Source organism: Talpa occidentalis, unplaced genomic scaffold, assembly GCF_014898055.3.
Source record: "Talpa occidentalis isolate TD23 unplaced genomic scaffold, MPIMG_talOcc4v2.1 talOcc4.2, whole genome shotgun sequence".
NCBI lineage: Eukaryota > Metazoa > Chordata > Mammalia > Eulipotyphla > Talpidae > Talpa > Talpa occidentalis.
The window spans coordinates 21,344,046-21,367,075 of NW_023602073.1; the positions used below are offsets into that span (position 1 = coordinate 21,344,046).

At 40.5% G+C, this 23,030-nt stretch overlaps 1 protein-coding gene across 3 annotated transcripts in view; it reads right to left on the reverse strand.

Moving 5' to 3' along the window:
* The window catches only part of EXOC2 (exocyst complex component 2), a 206,482-nt gene that overhangs the window by 111,164 nt on the left and 72,288 nt on the right, over window positions 1-23,030 (reverse strand). For all 3 annotated transcript variants that reach the window (XM_037519163.2, XM_037519162.2, XM_054698416.1), the window contains 3 exons: window positions 14,403-14,516; window positions 12,897-13,021; window positions 2,865-2,945 (listed from right to left, as the gene is read on the reverse strand). In XM_037519163.2, coding sequence (XP_037375060.1) covers window positions 2,865-2,945; window positions 12,897-13,021; window positions 14,403-14,516 — 320 coding nt within the window. The remainder of the gene's footprint in view (window positions 1-2,864; window positions 2,946-12,896; window positions 13,022-14,402; window positions 14,517-23,030) is intronic.

A 23,030-nucleotide genomic window follows, 5' to 3' on the forward strand; every position in this document is an offset into this window, starting at 1 on the left:
CATGGCTGTTGCTGCCGTGAACACAGAGGCAACACCGTTGTCCAGCACAGCAGCTACAGGCTGTGTGGGACAGTTTCCTTTTCAACAGAAATTCATTAAGCTGAAATCAAAATGAGCACTCAATTTCTCAGTGGCACTGGCCATGGGCTGAGTGCCCAGCAGCTCTGTCCCCATCCTCAGTGATGCTCTCCTGCACCACAGTGCTGCCTGCCTCCTGGGACAGGGAGGACATAGAGTTGGGCAAGTGATGTTCGGGAACAGGCACTGCTGCAGCACTGGCTTGAAATCAGAGGGAGACTGTTAAGTGCAAAGGTAAATATGAGAATCACATGCCAGTGAAAACAAAACAGAAGTTTAATGCAAGGCTCTGACATCGCAAACTCTGAATAAAATGTGGCCCAAGTTTCTGATAGTCAATATTGCACTTTGGAGGCTGAGTCAGGAGCATTGCCATGTTTTTAAAACTCTCATGTTAAATAATTCAGGAAAAGGACATACGACTTCATGTGCACTGCTGGTCCTTGAACAAGGGTTATGTGTTTGAAATGTGTGGATGAACTTAGATGCAATTTTTTTCAATAAGCACTACAGATAAATAACTCTATTTTCTCTTCATTATAATTTTCTCGATAACATTCTCTCTCCTCTAGCTGACTTTATTCTAAGAATATATAACATACATATACAAATAGCATACAAAATATGTTACAATCGAACTTTATTCTTTTCTCTCAGGCTTACAGTCGACAGCAGGCTATTTGCAGGTAAGTTTTTGGGGAGTCAAAAGCTACATGGGGAGTTTTGACTGCATGGAGGTTGGTACCCCTAAACTGTGTTGTTCAAGATCAGCAACAACCATATATAAAAAGCAGTTACTGTTGCTACTTTTTCCATTCTAAGTAAACTAACCTAAATTCATACTCAAATCTACTTCTTTCCTTTCCAAAAGAAAATAAGCTAAATTTTCCATGATACTTCTTTAATTTTTTTCTGATTCCCAAGTCTTACAGTTTCTGAAGTCTCAGGCAAGCAGGACATAGCCATTGGGGCACAGGACTCTGCCACCCCCCCCCCAACACACACATACACTGGGCCAAACACAGTGTCTGTACCCAACCAGCATCAAGCAAATGTTGGTCATGCTGCCCTGAATTAGTAAAACCTTATGCTAAGTCTAAGCAAACATCCACATCAAATTGATTAAGAAAAAGTTTCTAGAAATAAGGGGTTATTCTAAAGGAACATACTTAAAGGGAAATTTTTTTACCAGAAACTCCTGAAGAAGAATCTCATAAAGAAGTAGCCATTTATACTAAGCCCAGCTTGATCCAAAAAAGAGCAAACCAGTAGAAACTGGATGTGACACATTTCTAGAAAAAGTTTGTGGTTATAAAGGAACAGAAGTAAAATAATTTCCCTTACAATTTTTATACCACAATTCCCAAAGGTGGATTTTCTCACTACTCCTTAAAGAAAAAAACTGTGTTAACATACTCTGCAAAGCCTAACACGTGAAACCGATACTAATTTTCCCCAACTTTAACAAGAATCTATTTTCTTTCACTGATCCAATGATATGCTTACAGTGTCCGTTCCTTTTTACAAGTCACCTTCTAAAAACTAACTGAAATCACCTCCGTTTTTAACAGAGATCATGCTCAGATGACAACTTCTTCAGTGAAAACAGTACCCTTGAGCTGGGACCATCTTCCGGAGACCCACAGTGTTTACTACACAGAGCTTTAGCAGACGTTTATTTGGGTAGAATTCAGAAGACATTCACATCAACAAAACTGGTCACTGGGTTCTCAGACAAAAGAACAACATGGCAAAAGGACAACACTACAGATAATAATAACCAGAGGGAAAAATATCTACAGTTCTGTTAAACTCTTTAGATTAAATCCCAAATTCTGCCAATGAGGAAACCTGTTAACAAATTACAGCTTCTTCTAGAAGATACGCTCTTATCATAAATCCCCAGGTAGAAGGACAGATAGAAAAAGGTCCAAGAAGTTCTGTTCATGGGACTAAGTGAACGGGGAAGAGCAGGACTCAGGCTGGAGCTCTGACATGGGGACTCCAAAATGTTTTATTCTTCACCCCAGTTCATGGGGAAATTGCATGCTATCCTGCTATTTCAAAACAACACGATTCCCCCAGGCCTTGTCGCTCCATGTCAAATGTTCATCATAAGTGTGAATGACAATGACTTATTTCTGAGCCACTAATAATTTAATAGGGATTGATTCATTTGAAGAGTTTCCTCCAAATCAGTGGGATAAGTAGCTGGGGGATAGGAACAAACATACAAGAGAGGTGGGTGGGTCCAAAGCTCTGCATACATCCATTTCTCTTGGCCCACAATTTTGCAAACTCTCTCAGAATTAGAGACACTCTTAAATATGCAGCTGCCTTAAATTCTTTGGGGAAAAAGGCAAGGTATAAAATAAATGACAGCGAAGTATCTGCCATTCTACAGGCTGATATCATCTGCATTAACACAAGTAGATTTTTTTCAGGTTTTGGGTCAATGTTGATCCTAAATTCTGCCTCTCACCAGTTTTCTATCTTGGGTGATGCTATTTATAGAGTGGTCTCTTTTATGGCAGCAAAACTTACTTCTTAAGAAGAGTATCTGGCCTGTTTTCAAATTATGATTTCTCATAAATAAAGTGCAAGCAGAAACAGGACATTCATTGTCAATGTTTTTAATACCACTTTATGCTCATTAAATCATCACTACTAAGAAATAAATACTAAAATGCCATGTAGTGCCTTCTTCTGTGAAATCAGGTCCAAGAACTATACTCAAGCTTGTTATAAAATCCATAAATAGTTTAGGGTGGTAGGACAAAACTTACTGTTCAGAACATTCTCCAGTTTTTGCGTCATGGATCCTTCCACTTTTTCCGTGCCATCCGCTTCTAGTTTTTGATGGATGGCTAGAAAAAAAAAAATCTTGTTAAAGTGTAGGCATCACAGTGATATTTTTAAACAACTGTTTTTGTTTTTTTTTTTAATGGTTGTATTATTTTCACTGCTGGAAAGAAGCACAAACATGCAGAAACTGCACAAACTCTGCAAAGTAACTAAAGGACACCTGTCCAACTCATTCGTAGCTTAATGCTATTAAAACAGCACAAGACACACACATGCACGATCAGCTCGTTGTTGAGGTCGAGTAGTAAAACCAGTTGAATTAAAACAGAAAAGTGACACACAAGTAACTAATATCTTTGCTATCTGACCAAATGAAAGTCATTCTTACTTCTAACTTCACCAAACAGATAGTACTATTTGAAGTCCACCAACCAAAATATTTCATTTCAGCCTTGGGACGTGAAATGGCAAATACGTAGTATTCATGTTCTGTTCATTCTATAGTTATATCCTTGAAGGTTTCCAAGAAATATCTAGTAACATCTACTACTATGTCTGCTGTGGATGTAACACATTACATTTTTTGCTATCAGTGGTTTATGTCTGCCTGGTTCTGATGGAACTGATTAAGAAATCACCTACTGAAGAAGAGAGGTTTTATGCAAAACAAATCAGGCTTACTAAGATGAAGTTCTAAGGAAATTTTGAAGACAAAATGACCCAATATAATTTCAAATTTTCAAAATTGCAATATAGTAAGAAAAATAAAATCAGCTAGGGAAATATGAATGAGGCCATAATCACAGTTAAACATACATTTTTAAGACGTAGTACTCATCTTGTAAGAGCTGCAGATGTATGTTCCAGTAGCATTTCTATTTCACACTTGGAAAACTGTGGCTCAGTAAAATCAAACCACAGCCACACAGCCAAACCCCAAATCTGAGCTCTGATACTGGAATAAAACACTTTACTCGAGACTGTCCTTACTGCCTGGGCAAGCCGTGTAAGCAAGACTCTAAGCCTCTGTGGTCACATCTGTAAAGTGTAAATCGTTGACTTTTATCAGTTGGGAATTGCATTTTGGTGCAAATACAAGAGACCTTCTTCTCTCTCCAAAATAGCATATGCTCAAACACCCAGGATTCCTCTCTTTCAAATTGCTTGCTCTGGAAAATTCCAAGGAATACAGGATAAGTAACTCCACAGGTTTCAGAGCCAGTACACTGGATTAACATTACTCTTAAGATTCCCTAGTATTCAAATAGTCACTATTTGTTAAAAGGAACTTATTAGCTCTGTCTCAATATGACAGTCATGGTGACAAATTTATTGAGGCAGGGGAGGGGGAAGAGTCTATCTAAGATAAAAAAAGAAAAAGATGTGCATTTCTTTAATTGACTTCAATTCAATCTGCTCCCTTTGACTCGTTGGTTAGAAAGTCTGGGTCAAATTTATTTCTCCAAGGCATTATGAACATTTTCTCTCTCCACGTCTGACAGCATCTATTTCTGTTTCTTTTAATTATTTTCTAATCCTGATCTTGTCCTTTCATTATGCTTTTTTTTTTTTTTTTTGGTAAAGCAAATTCAAATTTTGTTTGAAATTCTTAAAGACAAATGGACTGCTTCTCTTTTGAAGAAACATTAAGAGAAAAAAAGCACATTTCGGAATACAAATCAGCCACTGTATTTCTGTCTCGGTTGATTCAGGAATAAAAAGAAAGTTATTTCTTGAAGGTTTCAAATTTGGATGATGTGCTTATGGTGACATAAAATCAAAGTCAAAATGTAACTTGAACTTAAGTTAAATGGAAAAGAACTTCCCTGTCTTTAAGGAAAATAGATAAAAACACCCAAATATTTATCTGACTCCCTTCTCCCCCACCCCAGCAGTATGTCTCTGTTGTCTGTTTTATAGCTGCCTGTTGATTTTGATTTTTACTTTATTATAATAAGTTTTTCCCCCGATCCCTCCCCTATTTGGATCCTTTACATTCCTGCTATAAGTAACTATAATCAAGATGAAAATGCATATTGTACAAAAATTTAAAATGATGTAAAATATATAAAATAATAAAAAACACTCAAATATTTAAAAAAAGAAAAACAAAAAAGCTTTCCATGTTCTATACAAGCAGATCTGCTCACACTAATTATTTAAACACTTCTGTGAATTTCTGACGCTCCTAGTTGCAGAAAATAAAAGCCCATGATGCCTTTTATTAAGCGGGCACTGCATCTGGTCTACAAAAAAACTTTACATCCCATAGTGGCCCTGCCTCAGATGCTACTTTCTGTAGCCTAACTTTCTGTAGCTGAGAAAGCCAGCACTGATCAGCAGGTCAAGAGGAGGTGAGCCCTGTTCCCCCCCAGCTCAGTTTACAGCCCTTTTCTGCTGACAAAGCAGCTTCCTGCCGCCCATCTCCACCACAGCAGAGCCACTGTCAAGCTGTCAGCCAAGCATGAGGACCGAGAGACACTGAGATCTGATAAAGGCAATCCTATTTTCCAGAAAATTAAACCAAATAACCCAATGTCTGGTTCACTTGACCTTTTATTTTCTCTGAAAACATTTTTAAATCGTATAACTCAATAAGCAACTTGGTACATGATCACAGGTTTGTTATTGTTTCTAATCTATTAAAACCTGAATATGTGAAGCAGTTGAACCCCATAAACTTATATTTGGGATGTGAAAACACTATGTATAAAAGTTCCATTCAAAGCCAAAAGAGAGAGAGAGAGAGAGAGAAAGACTGCCCAGAGTCATGGAAATAATTGCATTGTTTTATCGAGCTTTCTTGTAAAATGTAGGTTTCAAATTTGCAGATTTTGATTTTGTGTTGTAGACTATCTGTCCATGAATTTACACCATGCAGTTATGAAATGAGGCAGAGAGGGGTGCGTGGATGGGCAGTGCCTGTGAGGATTCAGCGTGAAGCAGGACTGCCTGAGGCAGGCTGCCCAGTGAGCTCAGAGATTGGCAAACTATTTCCACAAAGAACCAAACAGCAGACCTGCTAAGGGCCAGAGGTTCTCCATCACATCTTCTTCTTCTTTCTCTCTTGCTCTCCCTTTTTTTTTTTTTAACACAGCCCTCGAAAAGCAGAGCCATGCTGGCCGCTGACCTGTGCAAAGCCAGGCCGGGGCCTACTTCCTAGAGTAGGACCAGGGTGAGATGTGCTCATGGTTTAAATTTCTGAAGAGCTCTTCAACATTTAGTTTCTACTTCTCATTCTACCAAACCTTTACCAAAACAGCTAGATAACTCTGTAAATTATGTGAATCATTTTTTCCCTCAGTTATTTTTTAAAAAACACAGTAATAAAATAATTACTACAATTATATAGGAAACCAACAGTTTGAATGGATTCACACTCAGGTGAAAAGTCCAAGGTCACCAGGATTGCCTAGATTATCTTCATACACCAAGGTATACCACAAACAGAAGATGCCAGAACATCAGGTGTGTGAGTGAGGGCTCACACACCTGAAGCAGCAGCCAGTAAAGTCACGTGAAAGGAGCACCGACTGAGGACTGAGCAACACGCATCTAACACTCCAATGCACTGTCTATTCCTGACTCTAGTGCACTGTAAAGAATAGTGAAGCCTGCAGATCTAGCCCAGTGATGCCAAAAGGAGCATGGGGTCCTTTTGTACTTGCCACTAAAAAACAAGTGACTGTAGCAGGTGACTAGCTCAAGGAGTCAGGAAAAGGGTCACCAGACAACGGTGATGAGCAGATGACACTGAGGAAGTGAAGAAAGCCTTTTAGATGTGAAGCTCCACAGACACGGCCGCGACCCGGGAGGACTAGGTGAGCAGGAGCCAGGAAGAAACTACAGCTCAGTAAGACTGCAGGGGTGGCAGAATGGGAGAGTGTTGGCCATAGGGAAGTGAAGTGCAAGGCTGGGGATGTTTTTGCAGGATGTGGTAGAGGAAAAAACTCTAATAAACACGCTGAGGTTGACACCAGCAGATCAGCCAGGCTGGACAGACTTCTTGTCTTGTGGAGTTCTAACTAAAATACTCAAGGGTACACATAGAGGAGTAAAAATGTAACCCTGAAATTGAAATTCTAAAAATGTATTTCAATAGGTTAATAAACACATGAGTAACTAAAATGGGTACACACTGGAACAAACAAAATTGGCAGAAGCACAGAAACTTACAGAAAAATAAAGGCCACACGAGAGGGTAAAAGCGACCAATGTGTGCCTGACTGAGAGAGACAGGGAGAAGTGCAGCTTGGGCTGCATGTCAACCAGTCCATGTAAGCACAGAGAACACTAATGACACCGAAAGGAGCCAGGAAAGGCATCTCTATCCAGCTCAACACCGTGACACAGGGGATAGCGTTGAGTGGAAATACTTTCCAATATTTTCATGACTATCTTCAGGACTATAGTCCTGCTCCTCCACTTTTCTCACCTCCAACACCTCTCCTTAAATAACTGTCTAGAGACCACATTTCTAACATTCAGCACGGCTAAGAAACAGAAGGAAACTAACTCGCTGAGATATACTCTGCTAGACGCCTTAGTAGTTCACTAAAAAAGCAGAAAGGGCCCTGGGGCCCGTACCCAGCAGCAGAAGGGAAGGAGTAACAATCTACACAAGGCCATTCTGAGAGAGACCATCGTGACCTTCACCTTTCAGTTGAAAACTGAAGCTATGCATCTACAGAGTCTAAAAACTTGTCAAGTGTTAGGCAAAATGAATAAAAACAAGTCCAAATTCCAAATTATCTTGAAATGCTGTGTTGTAGTTTTTTATTTAATTCAAGGCTAAACAAATCTATCTTTTAAGTATGTACAAAAACAAATCATCTGTACATTATAAAGAATGACACTGGCTGAGGATTCTTCTCTGCAAAACTAAGGCACTAGATTGTTTTCTGAAAATAAGCACAAAAGAAAGCAAGAGTTGTTTCCAGACATGCAAGAATTTAAAGGCTTTATTGCAGAATTCAAACAAGAAACCCAAAGATAAGGGAGCGAACATGCAAAATGACTGGCAGTAAACATTAAAGCCATTTAAATTTACATGTCTGTATACTACATTTCAATTAAATATGATCAATATGTTATAGTTAAACCAAGAGGCAAAAATAAATCTAGAAATGCTATAGTCACCTGGAAAATAAAAGATAAAATATGAAGTTGGGGGTCAATAACTTCATAATAAATTAAGATCAGAAAAATGGAAAAAGCCTAAGAAATAAAATGTACTAAACTGTAATCATACACAAGAGTCAAAAGACAATCTATAACAAAATTTTAAAACATTTCTCCCAAATCTGCAAACTGCATGGGCTATGTAGCACAAGGGAAAATGAAAAACAAAAAATAACAGAACAGCAAAATAAAGGAGAAAGTTCTAATTATGCTAAATGAAAATGACTTAAACATTTCTAGTAAAAGGCAAAGACTCAGAGTAATGCAAAAATAAAAGGATCCTACCATATGTTGCTTACAAGAGATGTGAAAATTAAAAGTTCTGAAGGTCAAAAGATTTGCTGGATATAGATCAAGCAAACACACACAATGGAAAGGATATGGAATATTAATTTTATATTATTGCATAGAAAAGAAATTAATCTTGCCAAAACTGAGGTCCTGTCCTCAAATCTTGGGAGGTAATCTCTGAACTCTTTCAATGTCCTCCCCAATTAAAAAATGGGCATCTTTGTTTAAGTGGGGTCCTTGGGTTCTACCATATAGCCTAACAAAGCAATTTACAGTCAGGGTTTTATATCATTCAGCATCAGATCTACCTCTGGAGAAACTATAGATGGAGCTCATTTACAAGGACAGTCAACTATCTCTGTAGATAGAGTCCCCATAAAAACTCTATGCCAAACTTGGGTGAGATCCTTTGGTTGGCAATACTCAGCACACACAATCTCACATGGTAACCAGGAAAATCTGTGCTGTCCATGACACCACTGGAAGCTCCCAGGTGGAACTTTCCTGGATCTGGCCTCAGGCATCTTTTCCTTTGGCTAATTTTAATTTTATCTTTCCACTGCAATAAACCACAACCGTGAGTATCACAGCTTTTTGTAAGTTCTATGAGTCCTTTTAGAAAATTATTAAAAATGAGGGTGGCATTGGGAATTGCCAATAATTATCATGTAGCCCTTAATGATGTTAAGACTACATTTACAAGGGTTGTCTCAACACTGCACCACACAGCCAAGGTAATAGGTTGTGCTGTCTAGATTTGTGTAATTATACTTTATGACATTCACACAATAGCAAAATTACCTAACAATGCATTTCTCAGCACATATCCTTGTTGTTAAGTGGAATAAGACTGTATTGTATTCTCATATTAATATCCAAAGAATCCAAGTTACCCAAGTTACAAAATAAGCATGTTTAACACTCAAAGAACAACCAACAGAATCAAAATTAAAGAAAGTGATTTGTCGGATGTTTATTATAAATAACCTGGATTTAACTAATTAGACATTGATAATCATTCATTGATGAGTTATTCACACTGATCATTAATCAGAAAGTGTGGCCTAGAGAGAATAATGCCCTCTCTCTTTTTTTAATTTTTGGGACAGTTACAGAAAATGGACATATACTAAGAAACACATTTTCTTTTTATACTACTGTAAGACCAGAAACCACATTTAAAAAATAAAAATTCATTACAAACTGATCAAGGGAAAAAATTAAAATTTCAAATTTTAAAAGCAGGTAAAAGGTATCACTAAAAAAAATCTATAAATAAGTCAAGTAGAATGTGAAAGGAAACTACACTAATAATGAAAAGGGCCTATAACATCAATTTGAAATGGTTTAAAAATTATAATGCTATGCTAAAACACATGAGAAATTCAGGGGAAAACCAAAACAAAACAAAACCCAGAAAGTGGAAATTTCCAAAATATGTTGTGCAGATGTGTCTATGTACGTGTGTGTGTACATGTGTGCATGTGCAATTGCCAGACAGCACCCCACCTGAACACACTGTTCCATCACAGTGTCTGTAAAGGAGAAACAACAGACACTAATGACCTCTGATGAGGTGAAACAGGAAGCACATGGCACTATGTGTGGCCAAAATGCTGAAACAATCTTATCTAATGTTCAATTATCTGAGTCCAAGCAACACAAGGAAGAGAAAGAGGAGTTAAATGATACCATGAGGAAGTAATCAGTCAAATCCAGTGTGGAATATCCTACGGGACAAATAGCCTCACTTCTTCAACACATCAATAGCATAAAAAATAAAAAACAGGGAAGGGAAGGTAAAGAAGCTGTTCTAGTTTAAAAGAGGCTAAAGATACTTTAAAAAATCAAGTGAAATGCCTTATGTGACTTGTGATTTGGACAAACCAAACTATAAGAAAGAAATCTGGATGGTAACTGATTAAGTTTGAATATGAAGCAAAACTTAGGTGATATTGAAGAAATACTTCAATTCTTATTAGTGGTGTTCATGGTGCTGTGGCTATGTAGGTAAATGCCCCGTTATTTGGAGGGACTCATACTAAGGTATATTGGAGAGAAATGTCAAGCTACCTGAGATTCACTGATTGAGCTCAGCAAAACACAAGCGAGCCAACACTGATGGAACAATTATGTAAAAATAGTAACTGGTAATTTAGGTGACAAGTGTACTGGGCAACTGTCTGTTCTCTCTACTTTTAGCATGTTTGCAATCTTTCAAAATAGAAAAGCAAAACCATTTATCTGAGCAATTTTATGTATTAGCTTTTTAAAATTTTGACCACATAATTCCTAATCCACAGAGCCCATTTCATAGTCCAGACATACACAGAGCAGATCCATATAGTTCTACAGAACAGTAATACCAAGACTTGGCCAGAAATGCATTTTAAACACTACAGCTCAGTTTCACTTAAGACTAGAGTTGGAAAGGGCCTTCTGGGTGGCGCAGCGGTTGAGCACTGGGTTGCGAAGCTGCCCGCAGCCTCTGCAGTGCCGGTTTGATCCCCGGCTGCTCCCCAGCCACCGGAGGAGGGTCCCGCATGGCGCGCAGACCTCTCCTGCCGCCCGCTGCTCCCCTTAGCAGTGTACTTCGGCCCTTCTGCCTGCTCTGCTCCCTGCTCTGGCTCTGGTGAATTCTCTCACCCTCCCACGCTTCTGACTGTACCCAGTGCTTGTATAAATAAATAAAAAAAAAAGCTACTTAAAAAAAAAAGACTAGAGTTGGAAAAATATCTACTATTAATAAATCAAATACCATATAATAAAATAATTATCAAGAGGAGAAATCAAAAGAAAAGCATTTTCTGACATATACAATTGCATATACAACATAATTCCAACTCTGTAATATGTGCTCATATAAAAAAAGAAAAATAAGTATCAAAAGGAAATATGTCAAGAGGATAATATGGTTATATTTACAGTGGGATTATAGGTAGTTGTTGCTTATTATCTACTCAATACTTTTGTATTGTGCATTTCAGTTGCAACAACAAAACTTGGGCTAGATAAATGCATTTGTGTCCAAAATTTTCAAATTTACAATTAAAATCACTTTCTAGGTGCTACATAGCCATTTGCTTAGTGGCTAAACTTAAGTTTACAAATATACTTCTAAAGCAAATTTAAGAATAGAGTTAGAAAAATGCCTACTAATAGGTCAAATGCCATACATTAAAATAATTACCAAAAGGAACAATCAAAAGAGTTTTCCGTCATATACAATTGATAGATACCATCAATTTAAAGCAACAAATAAAATTTCTCAAAAAAGGCCAAGTGAAACCATTTACAGAGGCAGACCCACGAATAAACACACACAAATATGCTGTGTATACAAGTCGGTATTTTTAGAAAAGGGTGGAGAGAAAAGTCAAACGTGTATTTTTGCTAAATGAAATACTTAGGATAATTTCTGCGACCTGGTGATCACCTACGACAAATCATCATTTACAAGGTCCCTAGGCATATTAGTATCTCTAATATTCCTACACACCGTGACTGTTGGTAACTAAGAACATGGGGAAGGACAGAGAAATAAGGAAAGCACACCATCAAACATTGCAGGTCAAAAAATTAGCTCATATCTCTACTCTTGCTCTTGGTATTCATGTTTTGCTCCTTTAAAAACCTAACCTTTATCTGCAAGGAAAGAGCTGTTTGAAATGCATGTTTAAATTGTTAGAAATCAGCTCTGCATGTTTGGCCTGGGAGGAAAGGGCTTTTAAAAACAATGAAAGGATATCTGTGCTTGCAAAATACAAGTTAATAAGAAATAAAAATAAGCCTTTCTGAATTGAAGAAAGTGTGGCCTCTGAGTCAACACTTAGAGTTACTGGTATTTAACTTATAGGGACTTGGTTCTAAGTGGCTTTGTTTTTAAAAAAAAAATTTTGGTTAAATTTGATCAATGTGTTTTATTTTTTCCTAAATAAACAGTAATTTGATTTCTATTCAACCAAAGAAAATTTGGAAAGGAAAAAATAAAACCTACCCAACATCTTCCCCCAAAATATCTGAAGCTGTTCTTCAATTTAAACCTATTCCCTCACATGTGAAGAAGACAATAGGGATGGTGGACGGTTAACTTGGAGTGTGTGTGATGGGACCTGGTGGGCTGGCGGCTACAAAGAATGAGAGACGATCTCCAGTTCTTTGAAAACCAGGCACACGATGGGTCACATTTATAGAATTAGCACATGGAAGATACCGATGGCTATAAAAGGATTTCCAAAATTCTTGAATTTTACCCATTAGGATTTAATTTCTTACTGGCCCTGGAGATTGGAATGGAGGAGAGGCAAAGTGGTCTCCTATTTCATACGTGCATGGTGGGTCAACAAAAGCCTCAGAGACAAATATTTAAAGTGCCAGGCCTTCAAAGAGATTCCAGCCTGGTCTGCAACAAATATTTATGGCACATTTTAGATCTCTGCTTCTATAAATACAGGCCGAATGTCGCACCCTGTAAACACCCTCACGCACTGGGTCAGGTTTCGGTGGGGGAGCCCAGCAGATGGCTCCCCGGGTCGCCTTACCTGAGAGGGCATCCTGCGCCTCAAAGAAAGTGCTGAGACCCCCTTTCACATAGGTCAGGCTGCCTTCGCTCTTCTTGTTGGCCTGTCTCTTCAGGTTGGTGACAGCCATTTTGAGCTGTTCAAAGCTGAGAAGAAATACAGAAATCACAAGCTTGAGACGCCTAACAAACAACGAAAACATAAGATCACACATTCAATGTGAAACACTAAAGCCTGTGTTAGGCCAGATCCAGATGACACAGGTCACATGTAACTAGAGAACAGCAGAAAGTTTCCAAATTCTTACCTGGAACTCAACTTGTCACTTAGCCCGAGCACCAACATTTCAGTAGCACTAAGAGGTGTGAGGCCCTCAATCAGTCCCTCCAAATAGGCGAGACCTACTTGGAATGTAAATACACGTGTGGAGATTTTCAGGACTGGTATATATTATAACTATGAACTGCCAGAGTTTCCAGCATCATCTCCTGGGTGGGAAGAGGTGGTATCCCCAGGACATTCAGTTGTGAGGTGCAGTTATACTCACCACAGACACCGAGTCCTCTGACATAAACCAGAAACTGCAGAAATTCTTAAATTCACAATTTAAGAAACTGAGAAGATGGTACCATTTTATCTCTACATCACACACAGAGAAAACACAGGCAGGCCTCTGCGTTTCCCAAGTTTTGTTTCCATTTGAGCTAAGAAAAGCTGGCTATAACACTGTGAACATATTCATTCTTGAGTGCCTGCTAGTCCTACACAGGAAACAGAGATCAATGCTGCCTTTATAATAAAGCCAGGGGACACACATCTACAATGTAAAATCAGAACCATCTTCATTGAAAGATGTCAGGCTTTGCTCAAAAACAGGTCAACTGACTTCATGTTCACGCCAACTTTTCATCAGGTTTTCTGCAAATGCTATTCATCCTAACAGATAAAGGGAGAACTTCTCCCGGGCTATATTTTAACAAGCTGTCTTTTCAAGAATACCAATTTGAAGCAATAAGTTATCCATTGATTCAAATATTTTTACTAAATTTTATCTTAAGCCAGCTTTGCAGATATTACAAACCTGCTCTTGTAGTGAGAGGGAGTGACTGGAATTTGCACATAGAAATGAGCACTTGAATTTGGATAGATGATCTTGTCCAATTTTTGGCTACTTTTCAGCCACCTCTTTGCAAAACAGTCACCAACCCATCATCCTTTGCTCTCTGGTTAGGGAAGGAGGTGTGTTCCCTCTTCCACCAGGATATAAAAGTTCTGCCATTTGCATAGGGAGAGCTCACACTCAGACACATCAGTCCAGGCAGCCAGCAGAGGACCCCAAAGCCTTAATGAGTTGCACAAATGACGAAACAAAGGAAATAATGATCCTTTTATAAATGATCCCATTTTATACATAAGGAATTCCTGTGCCACCCAAAGTCTGCCCAAGGGGTAGAGCCAGTCCCCCAACACCCACATAACTTTGCATCCCAGGGGGTCATTTGCAGCCACCGACCAACCCCCACTCACCTGGTAGTCGAGTGGTTCTCAATCAGATACCAGGCAGCTGAAAAATTCTCACTTGTAAAATCGGCACTCATTCCTGGGAACAGCATTTCTAAGTCCTTCTGGGGATATTTGCTCCTGCGAGAAAAGAAAGGTTTGAATCTAAATTTAAGTCTATTACCACAGTTGTGATCTTTGTCTGGCAGTACCAAGTTTCATAAACACAAACACAAACCCTTCCAATGACACCTCACATGCTGCCACAGAAGGGGCTCCCTACACACAGCTCAGCCAGTTCCCTGATGTAGATACTTTATGTATGTAAGATAGCAGATTTATTAAAAAAAAAAAAAAGAAATCACAACAATAAAAGAATTTGTTAAAGAAGATGATTTTTTTTTTGAAAAATCTATTCAAATCTGAAGTCACTCCCTCAGTAGACATGTAAAACCAAAATTTAGATCCACTGAAACTTCAAAACATTAAAGCAGGGGCGCACTGGTGGCCTAGGGGTTAAGTCTCAGTGCTATCATCCGTGCACCCTAAGTTCAATCCCCAGCCAGGTAGCTGACCCACATGGCACAGCAGACCTCTCTCCTCTCGCCTACTGCTCCCCTCAGCAGTGTATTTCAGTAGATTCACCTGTCATGCTCCCTACTCTGTCTCTGGTGAATCTTCTCACCCCCCACGCCTTTGGCCTATACCCCAGTTCATCTACGCATAAATAAATCTTTTTTTAAAATAATAAAATAAAAACATCAAATCAGACTGCTGAAATGTTTTTTATTAAAGACCTATGTATACGAAAGTTGTTTTAAGACATATGTATCAGCTGACTGACATTAGAAGAATACACTGCTTAAAACTGCATTTTCTTGTCTATTATAACCTCAAGGAAAGCCTTTGAGAGCAGTCTAGATCCCTTCTGCTGCTCACATTCTCACCTATATTTTTTTAAAGATTTATTTATTTATTTATTTATTTATGCATATAAGAACTGAGATGTGGGGAGTGAGAGGATCCACCAGAGACAGAGTGGGGAGCAAAACAGGCAGATCTACTGAAATACACTGCTGAGGGGAGCAGTGGGCGAGACAGGCGAGGTCTGCTGTACCATGTGGGTAGCTCCCTGTGGGTAGCTCCCTGGCCAGTGGACTTGAACTTGTGCTGCAGTGGCTGACAAGAGTTTGATAGCGCTGTCTTTAACCCCTGCACCACCACGGAGGCCCCCTCACCTACATTTTTAAGGTCAACTTCTAGATAGATTCATTTATTTATTCGTTTGAGTCCCTTTGCCCCGTCATCCTCCCCACACACAGGGGTGATTCTGACTTTGACTCTCCACGACCTCCTCTCTGAACCCGGCACTTAGATCTGGACTCAACCTCTGCTGGGTCAGCACCTCTGTCAGAGAGAATCCCCTCGGCCCCCCTTACTGCATTTACCCTTTCACTGGGAAGCTCGCTTTCTGGATCAGGAGGGAGGAATACCCTGCTCTGTAGGGCCAGACAAAAGATGAAACAGAAGAGGGTCATGGCCATTAGTTTCAGTAACTCAGAGACTAACTCAGTCTTAAACCTTTTCCCAGTGGCTTCAGAAGTTAAAAGGTTAGTCCGAATCTTCTTGTGGGGTATGGTGTAAGTGTGTGTGTGTGGGTAAATGCGTACACACATAGTATGTGTATATGGTGTGTCTTTGGAACGTACAGTGTGTATATGCACAGTCTGTGTGTGTGGTATATTGTGTGTTCATGTATAGGGAGTGTGTGTGTGTGATCTATGAGCTTGTTGGTCGTTTTTACCAGACAGCAGTCTTCAGGGGAAGCTAAGGACCTCTGCATTTTTTGAAGTTTATTTTGGTTTGGATTCTTCATGCTGGTTTGATACTTTACTTAGTAATAAAATCCTGCCACCTTTGGGAGTTTTCCTCCTTTTATTTATTTGCACATCGTGCTTCCAAGTTACAACTTTGGGATCTAATGACTGAGCATCCACTTGGGTTGAGCCCTACCTAAGTAACCAGAAATGCTTCCCTTGGACAACACAGGCCACACCCCAAAGCTCTGCCTCAGCTGGTGGGCAGCATCTGTGTGGAGCGCCGTGCCTGGAGCCACAAGCTCAGTCTAAACTGAGAGAAGGGCAGGATGTAAACTACTGGCCTATCCTGGGCACATGGGAGACGTGCCCCGTGGCGGGTCTGCTGCTTCTCTGCCAACCTCACCACTGCATGATAACTGAACTGGCGTCTAAGTAGTCTTAATACTCGCTTGTTCAGAAAGCTAAATAATCTTCCCAGAATCAAAAAGCATTACAGAATCTCTTAATATCAACTAAATCCCTACTGTTAACAGATTTTGTGAATTATTCAATGGCATCATGAAATCCCCATCTAACAAGAATCAGTTCCAAGCAAAACTCACACATTAAAGATATCACTGACCAGAAAGGGACCTTGGCTTCACTCAAGTCCTGCCCTTTTACTTTGGTTGGGTACTTCCCCGCCAGCCCCCAAAATCCCAGCACAAGTGTGAGAGAAGATACCAGAGTTAAGAACTGATGGTATCAAAAAAGAACCTGGGATTCAATGAGAACACGTGAAGCCAGAAAGTATAATGTGCAGACATAACACTCAGAAACCCAGTAGCTGCGTCCCAGGTGCAATGGCCAAGCCCACACTGTCCCCATGTTAAATCATGTTCAATATAATTAGTAAAAAAAAAAAAAAAAAAAAACCCAAAACAGCTGTATTTGTCTTTTACTGTGTATGTGATACCAGTCACTACAAATGATCAGGATTTCCTCCTTAGTTATATTAAACATGACAGGATTCTAACACAGAGGAGTCAAATAATTTGCCCCAAATGACACAATTATCACAAATCAACAGCTACTGCTGGTTGTTGACACAACAAACTTACTCCACCAGCTCAGACAGGACAACCCCTCCCAGCACAGGACAACCCCTCCCAGCACGTGCGCCTGCCTTCCCGGGAAACAGCGAATATTCTGGATCTTCACACTGACCCTTGTCCCCTTGCTCCTCATTGAGAGATCTTGTGTGGACCAATGATGTCTGAGGGAATAACTGCTGGGACATTTCTAGAAAAGGGCTCCATACTTTTAAGAAGGAAAATCAAAAGAGATGCCATCTTTCCACCTCTAGATATCATTGTGTTTTATTGGTTGTGTATTAAAATTATTTCAATACTATTATATTTTTATGATAGTATTATTATGTGTTGGATATTGTTCCAACACCAGAAATTTCCAGCACTATTTGCAATTATGAAGGACATCAGTCATGCTAAGAGCAGCTGACAGCAAAGCCAGGGTCCTGACATCTGGGTGACATTAGAGAGTCACAGACTCAGCAGTCAGAGTCCGCCATCTCTGGACTTTCTCCATTATGAGAAAATAAATTTCTTTTTTGCTTAAGTCAATAGCAATTTTCATTTTGTGTTATTTGCAATGAGAAGTCTCCCAGTCAATGTTCTATCCCAAAATATATGCCTAAATACATTACTGGTCTTTCATACAAATACCACACAATGACTGTGAAACAGACAATGTAGGACAATGCCAGGAGCCAGGAAGCTCAGTGGGGAGCACATCCACAAAGCAGGTTGTCCCCTGCTTTTTGAGGTATCGATACATTGATATAATGGGAAGGCTAACAACAAGTTCCTGTGAAAACACAGCTCTGGGGTCAATCTCAATGTTCACTGTTATTGGTCTGTATACCCTTGGGGAAATTATTTATCCTCTCTTAAGTTTTCCTTTATTCAAGAGAAATAAGTGACCCTTGAGGAACAGTTGGAGGATTAAAGTTGATAATGCAAGTGAAGGTTTGCAGTCTCCGACATAATAAATATTCAAGATTGTTATTTGCTGTTGGTATTATTCTTCATAGTCAGGTCTTTAGAGTTCACAGACAAATGTTCTAGGTATCATTTTACTTGATTCTGCCAACAACACAGTGAGTTCAACATCCCAATGCCGCAGTAGGGAAACAGCCTCAGAGAGGCTGCAGGAAATAGTAGCGATTAGAATCTGGCACACCGACAAGTAAGGAACTGGACAATCTTAGGGATGAAATAAAACCACAACCACAAATTTAGAAAGACACAAATTTAGGAGAAGGGTGGAGACTTGATTTAGAACACAGACAATTGCTTCCCGTGAGCACCAGGAAGGGAAGAAACACTGTGGCAACAGCAACAAAGAACAGAGTCAAAACTTCAATGTTTGTTCCCAATAACTAGATTTTAGCCTTAAACGTACCCAGTGAAGTGACGGCCTAGTCAATAAAAGCAAGACATATTCTGAGTGATTCAAAAGCCCACCTATGCTTCAAATCAACTAACAAGGAGCTGGACAGTGAGAGCAACATGTACTCTGTCAACTCACGAAATATTTTCATCAAGGAATCAAAACACAGTTTCAGTAGCTGTCAACTGTCGTCACCCCTAAAATATGTGCTATCCATTAGATGGCAGTGTAAGCTCAGGTTTTGATCTCCTGAAAGATTTAGGCTATGCCAGGGGAAGACTCAGGTAGAGGGGTTGAGTGGGCAGATAGGAAGGGAAGAGGAATGCTTTTCACATATGAGCATTTGTGTTCAAGCATGGGAACCATCTGTAGCCATGACCCATGAGCGAGCAAAATGACCAAAATCATCTAAGAAAGACTATATTTGCGCCCCCTAGTCACCACCCCCCAACCCGGAATGAGGTCTGGCTGCAGTGGCGCAGCTGCTGGCAATGCCGAGAACGGGTTTTCTTGAGTAGGTGGGCTGAGGACGGAGGGCTGGGGAGGAGGCAAGCACAGTGACAGCCTGCGTACCTCCTCAGTGTGGGCAGCACCCCTCCTTTCACTTTCAGTTTGTGGCACCATTGTTCTCACTCCGTTGTACTGAACATCAGGAGCATGTGCTATGTGCATGTGGGTTTTCCTTTTTTCAATTTCTCAGTCTGACCCAGTTGCTGGTCTCAGGCACCACATCCAGCCCACAAATCTGCTTTTATGAAATGTCGAAAACATACAATTAGCCCAGGCTCTTGTCTTCTACATTCACATTAAGAATTATTTTTTCTACCTTTCCGAGATTTCTAAGGGTAACTGCAGAAGGTTGCCCGCCTTTTGTGGAAATAAAAACATTAGAGATGCATCGACTAGTCCAGAAAGCCATACCCAAACAAAAATTTCACACCAAAAGCAGCTCATATAGAAATGGGGGCAACACTTCCCCTGTGTACCCTCATGCCCATAAATGTGCCATTTCCAGAAACATTACTTAACAGTATCCTCGTGGTAGGCAAACAGCACTGTTAAGAAATAAAACTCAGTGAACACTTTCACTGACTATGAACTTACTTTTACCTTCTTTTCCAGTTTAAATAGTTTGTCCCCATTACAAATTAAGCTGTGCAAGGAACACATATATTTGTGACAATCGGTATAATAAATCAGAAATACAGACTTTTTACAAGCAAATCCTAGTCTCAGTTCAAAGTGAAGTTGTTTTTTTTCTGAGCAATTAGTAACATTTTTATAAGTATCAAGGCACCATGTGTGCAAAACATCAGTTAAAAATGCAGGAATATGAAGGGCCTTAGCAGTTGGAGGCGGCCAGTAAATGCCAGTTGTTAAACCTGTGGGCTGAAAGACAACAGCAGGCACGCTGGGCACACCAGTAAAATATTTATTAAACTCTGACTCACACCAAAAAGCAATGAGAAAATTATATTCCGTTACTCCCACATTCTTTTTCATATTCAAATGAACTGACCGTCACTCCCAGGGTCCCTCATGATTCCACCTCGTCCATTTTACTGTCCAAAGAGAATTCCCATAAACATTCATGTGGCAATTACCAGGGCCTGAGTCATCTTCCAAAAGCGACCTCACCACTTTAATCTGATAATTCGTCGGGACCACAGGATTTTGTAACAAGTCCTCGTAATTCTTGAAACCATCTCAATTAATGCATTTCAATAATCAAGCAATATTTAAAACCATGTTACTACTTCTCCAATGACATTTAAAACAAAATTAAAAGTAGGTCCCCTCCAGCTTTTAATTATAACCCAAGCCCCTAAATGACATTAATAAACAGAAATTAAAACCAGTAAGGGAAATGATCTTAGGGATTCTTACCTGAATGTAAAACTGCTTTCTGCAAGACCAAAGCTTTTACCTAAAAACTATGAAGTGAGTCAAGACAAATCCAACACCAACATTTTGACATCGCTTTTTCTTTTCTCTTTTTTCTAAAATAAGACTTCCCTAACTGAAGTCAAAGGATTCAATAAAATAAATGCCATTTTCCAGGCAATACCTTGAAAAAAGGAAAACACCACTTTTTGACCAAAAGCACTTGGTCTCTATACCTCATCTTTCCTTTTCTTGCTTCCTGTTGTATCATTCCTTTCTTTGGGCTGGAAAAACTGCAAAAGACTTTAAGTGGACAAAAAGATCACCGGCTCTTCCCAGGTTCTGATTCTGCAGATCTCTGCCTTTCTTTGTCTCTATTTTGCAGCTCTGTTCTAGAAACAGAAATTGGCTGTGGAGAGCTGACTGTGATTAGGGGCCTGGGGCCTGGGCAGAACTTGTGTAATGCAACCATCCCAAATCAGGTAGGTTCATCACTAGTTCAAGCAGCCGTGTTGGTGTTTTAGTTGTACTCCGCCACACTCCACCATACTCCACCATACTCCGCGGTACTCCACAGCACCATGTCTGCTGCCAAAGGCATTGCTCATGCAAGCGGGGGAACCACTCAGGCCTCTGCCGTCACACGTCAGGAGCCATCTGGCTTCCTAGCCTTCTCCGGCTGTGGCCTCAGCCACAAGCCACACGCCACATCCACCCCCAGGATGCACTCACTCTTGGATTGGTGATTCTGTACTCTCTGGGGGTAATCACCTAATCCTCACGTTTTCTATCTGCAGTCATTCCAACACTCAGCTTTCATAGCCACCAGTATGACATGCAGACCCCTGCACTCAGGCCAATCCTTTGCACAGGCACATGGGTCGGGCACCCAGGATACAAACTCCACATGCGGCCTCTCTTGGGTCCCCTCTTTAGCTGTGGGCTCCACCACAAGCCAAGTTCTCCACCCGTCCCTCAAGAATGGGTTCCTTACCCTCACTTAACAATGAACAGGGGCATCACCCACAGGTGATTTTAAAAGACTCACTGCACTGACCTTCTTTAGCATACTTAGGCTGCTTAACAGCTGCTCAGGGCTTCCCAATTTTAGCACCAGCTCTTGCCGTCTCTAAGTTCACTTTTTTAATACATCTCTGCCTGGCTGCAGAGAACTTGGCAAGGGCTCTTCCCTCAGGCAACCATGGGCTCTTCTCACGCCTGCCCCATGCCTTGATTTTCATCTTCTGGGGTTTACAAATGATACCATCCACCCCGAGGGTCCCAAAAACATTACATTAACCTGCCAAAGTTTCTCCGCCTTCTGGTGGGATTTCTCAGTCCAAGTCCATTAGCTTTTCCCTGCGTCAGCACTGGGTGAACTCTGAATTGTGTTATCGTCTATGATTCTGCTGCCTCTGGGGTGGTGGGCTGGTCCTCCAGGGCTGTCTCCTCCTCCACTCGAGGTCTCGTCCTGCCCTTTCCAGACCTGGTCCCCTGATGCTGCACTCTTGCAGCATCTTTAGCTCTTCCCACAGCTCCTTGTCTTTGGTCACCACCTGTGCTGCCATGGTGCCTCCAGCGCTGTCACAGGCTCAGTCTGCTACTCCTCAGTCCCTCCTTAAGTCTTCAGAGGGCTCCATACCCATCTGCATGGAATCATCCTGCTGACTTACACCAACTGTAGTGGCAGGATGGGCACAGTGCAAGATCTCTATGATCCTATGCAGAGGGGTAAAGGAGAGTCCTGGGGCCCTCAGAGGCTTTTTCAGACTTTATTTGGGATTTTGCCAGGTACATGGCAGGCAGGGGTCCCAGGGGACCAGGAGGCTGGCAGTCCCCAAACCTCCAGCGAATCTTCACTCTTTCTGGGCTCTCCAGCGTTCTCTCGTGGTCTCGTTCTCTCTCTTCTGCTGGTTCCATTCCGCTCTCTCACGTATTCTTCTGGTAGTTCCTTTCCCTGTGACACTGCCCTTATAGGCCCAGTCTCAGCCCACCTACGTATGCCCACACCCTACTCCAGGTGCCCGCCATCAGGCATGCATTCAGGACCACAGGGATCCATCATCAATCCTAACGGCGAGAGGGCAGAAAAGCCTGACAATCACTTACCCTACAACTTGGTCATAGAAAGGGCTGTCATATCAAGACCCCGCTGCTCCCCAGGCTGTGGAAGGAGCCTACTTTATATCCTTCAGCATTCCCAGGCCTATTTCATCTGTCCTCTGGAATTACTTTTGAATTGGTTTTAACATTTTACTGGTTTGTCCATTAATTACAAGTTAAATCAAACTTCTGATGTGTTCATTTTGCGTTTGTATGAGAGTCAGGGCTTTCAAAAATTATCCTTCTATTATGCCCTGACTGAGCAAATATTACCGAAACTTAAGAAAGAACTTTGAAGAAATACCATGGTTCATTTTACCCCTTTAAGTATTTCTTTAAGTAATGTACATTTTAAGATAGGAATACAATTTATTGCCCTGAACTCTTTTTTTAAGGT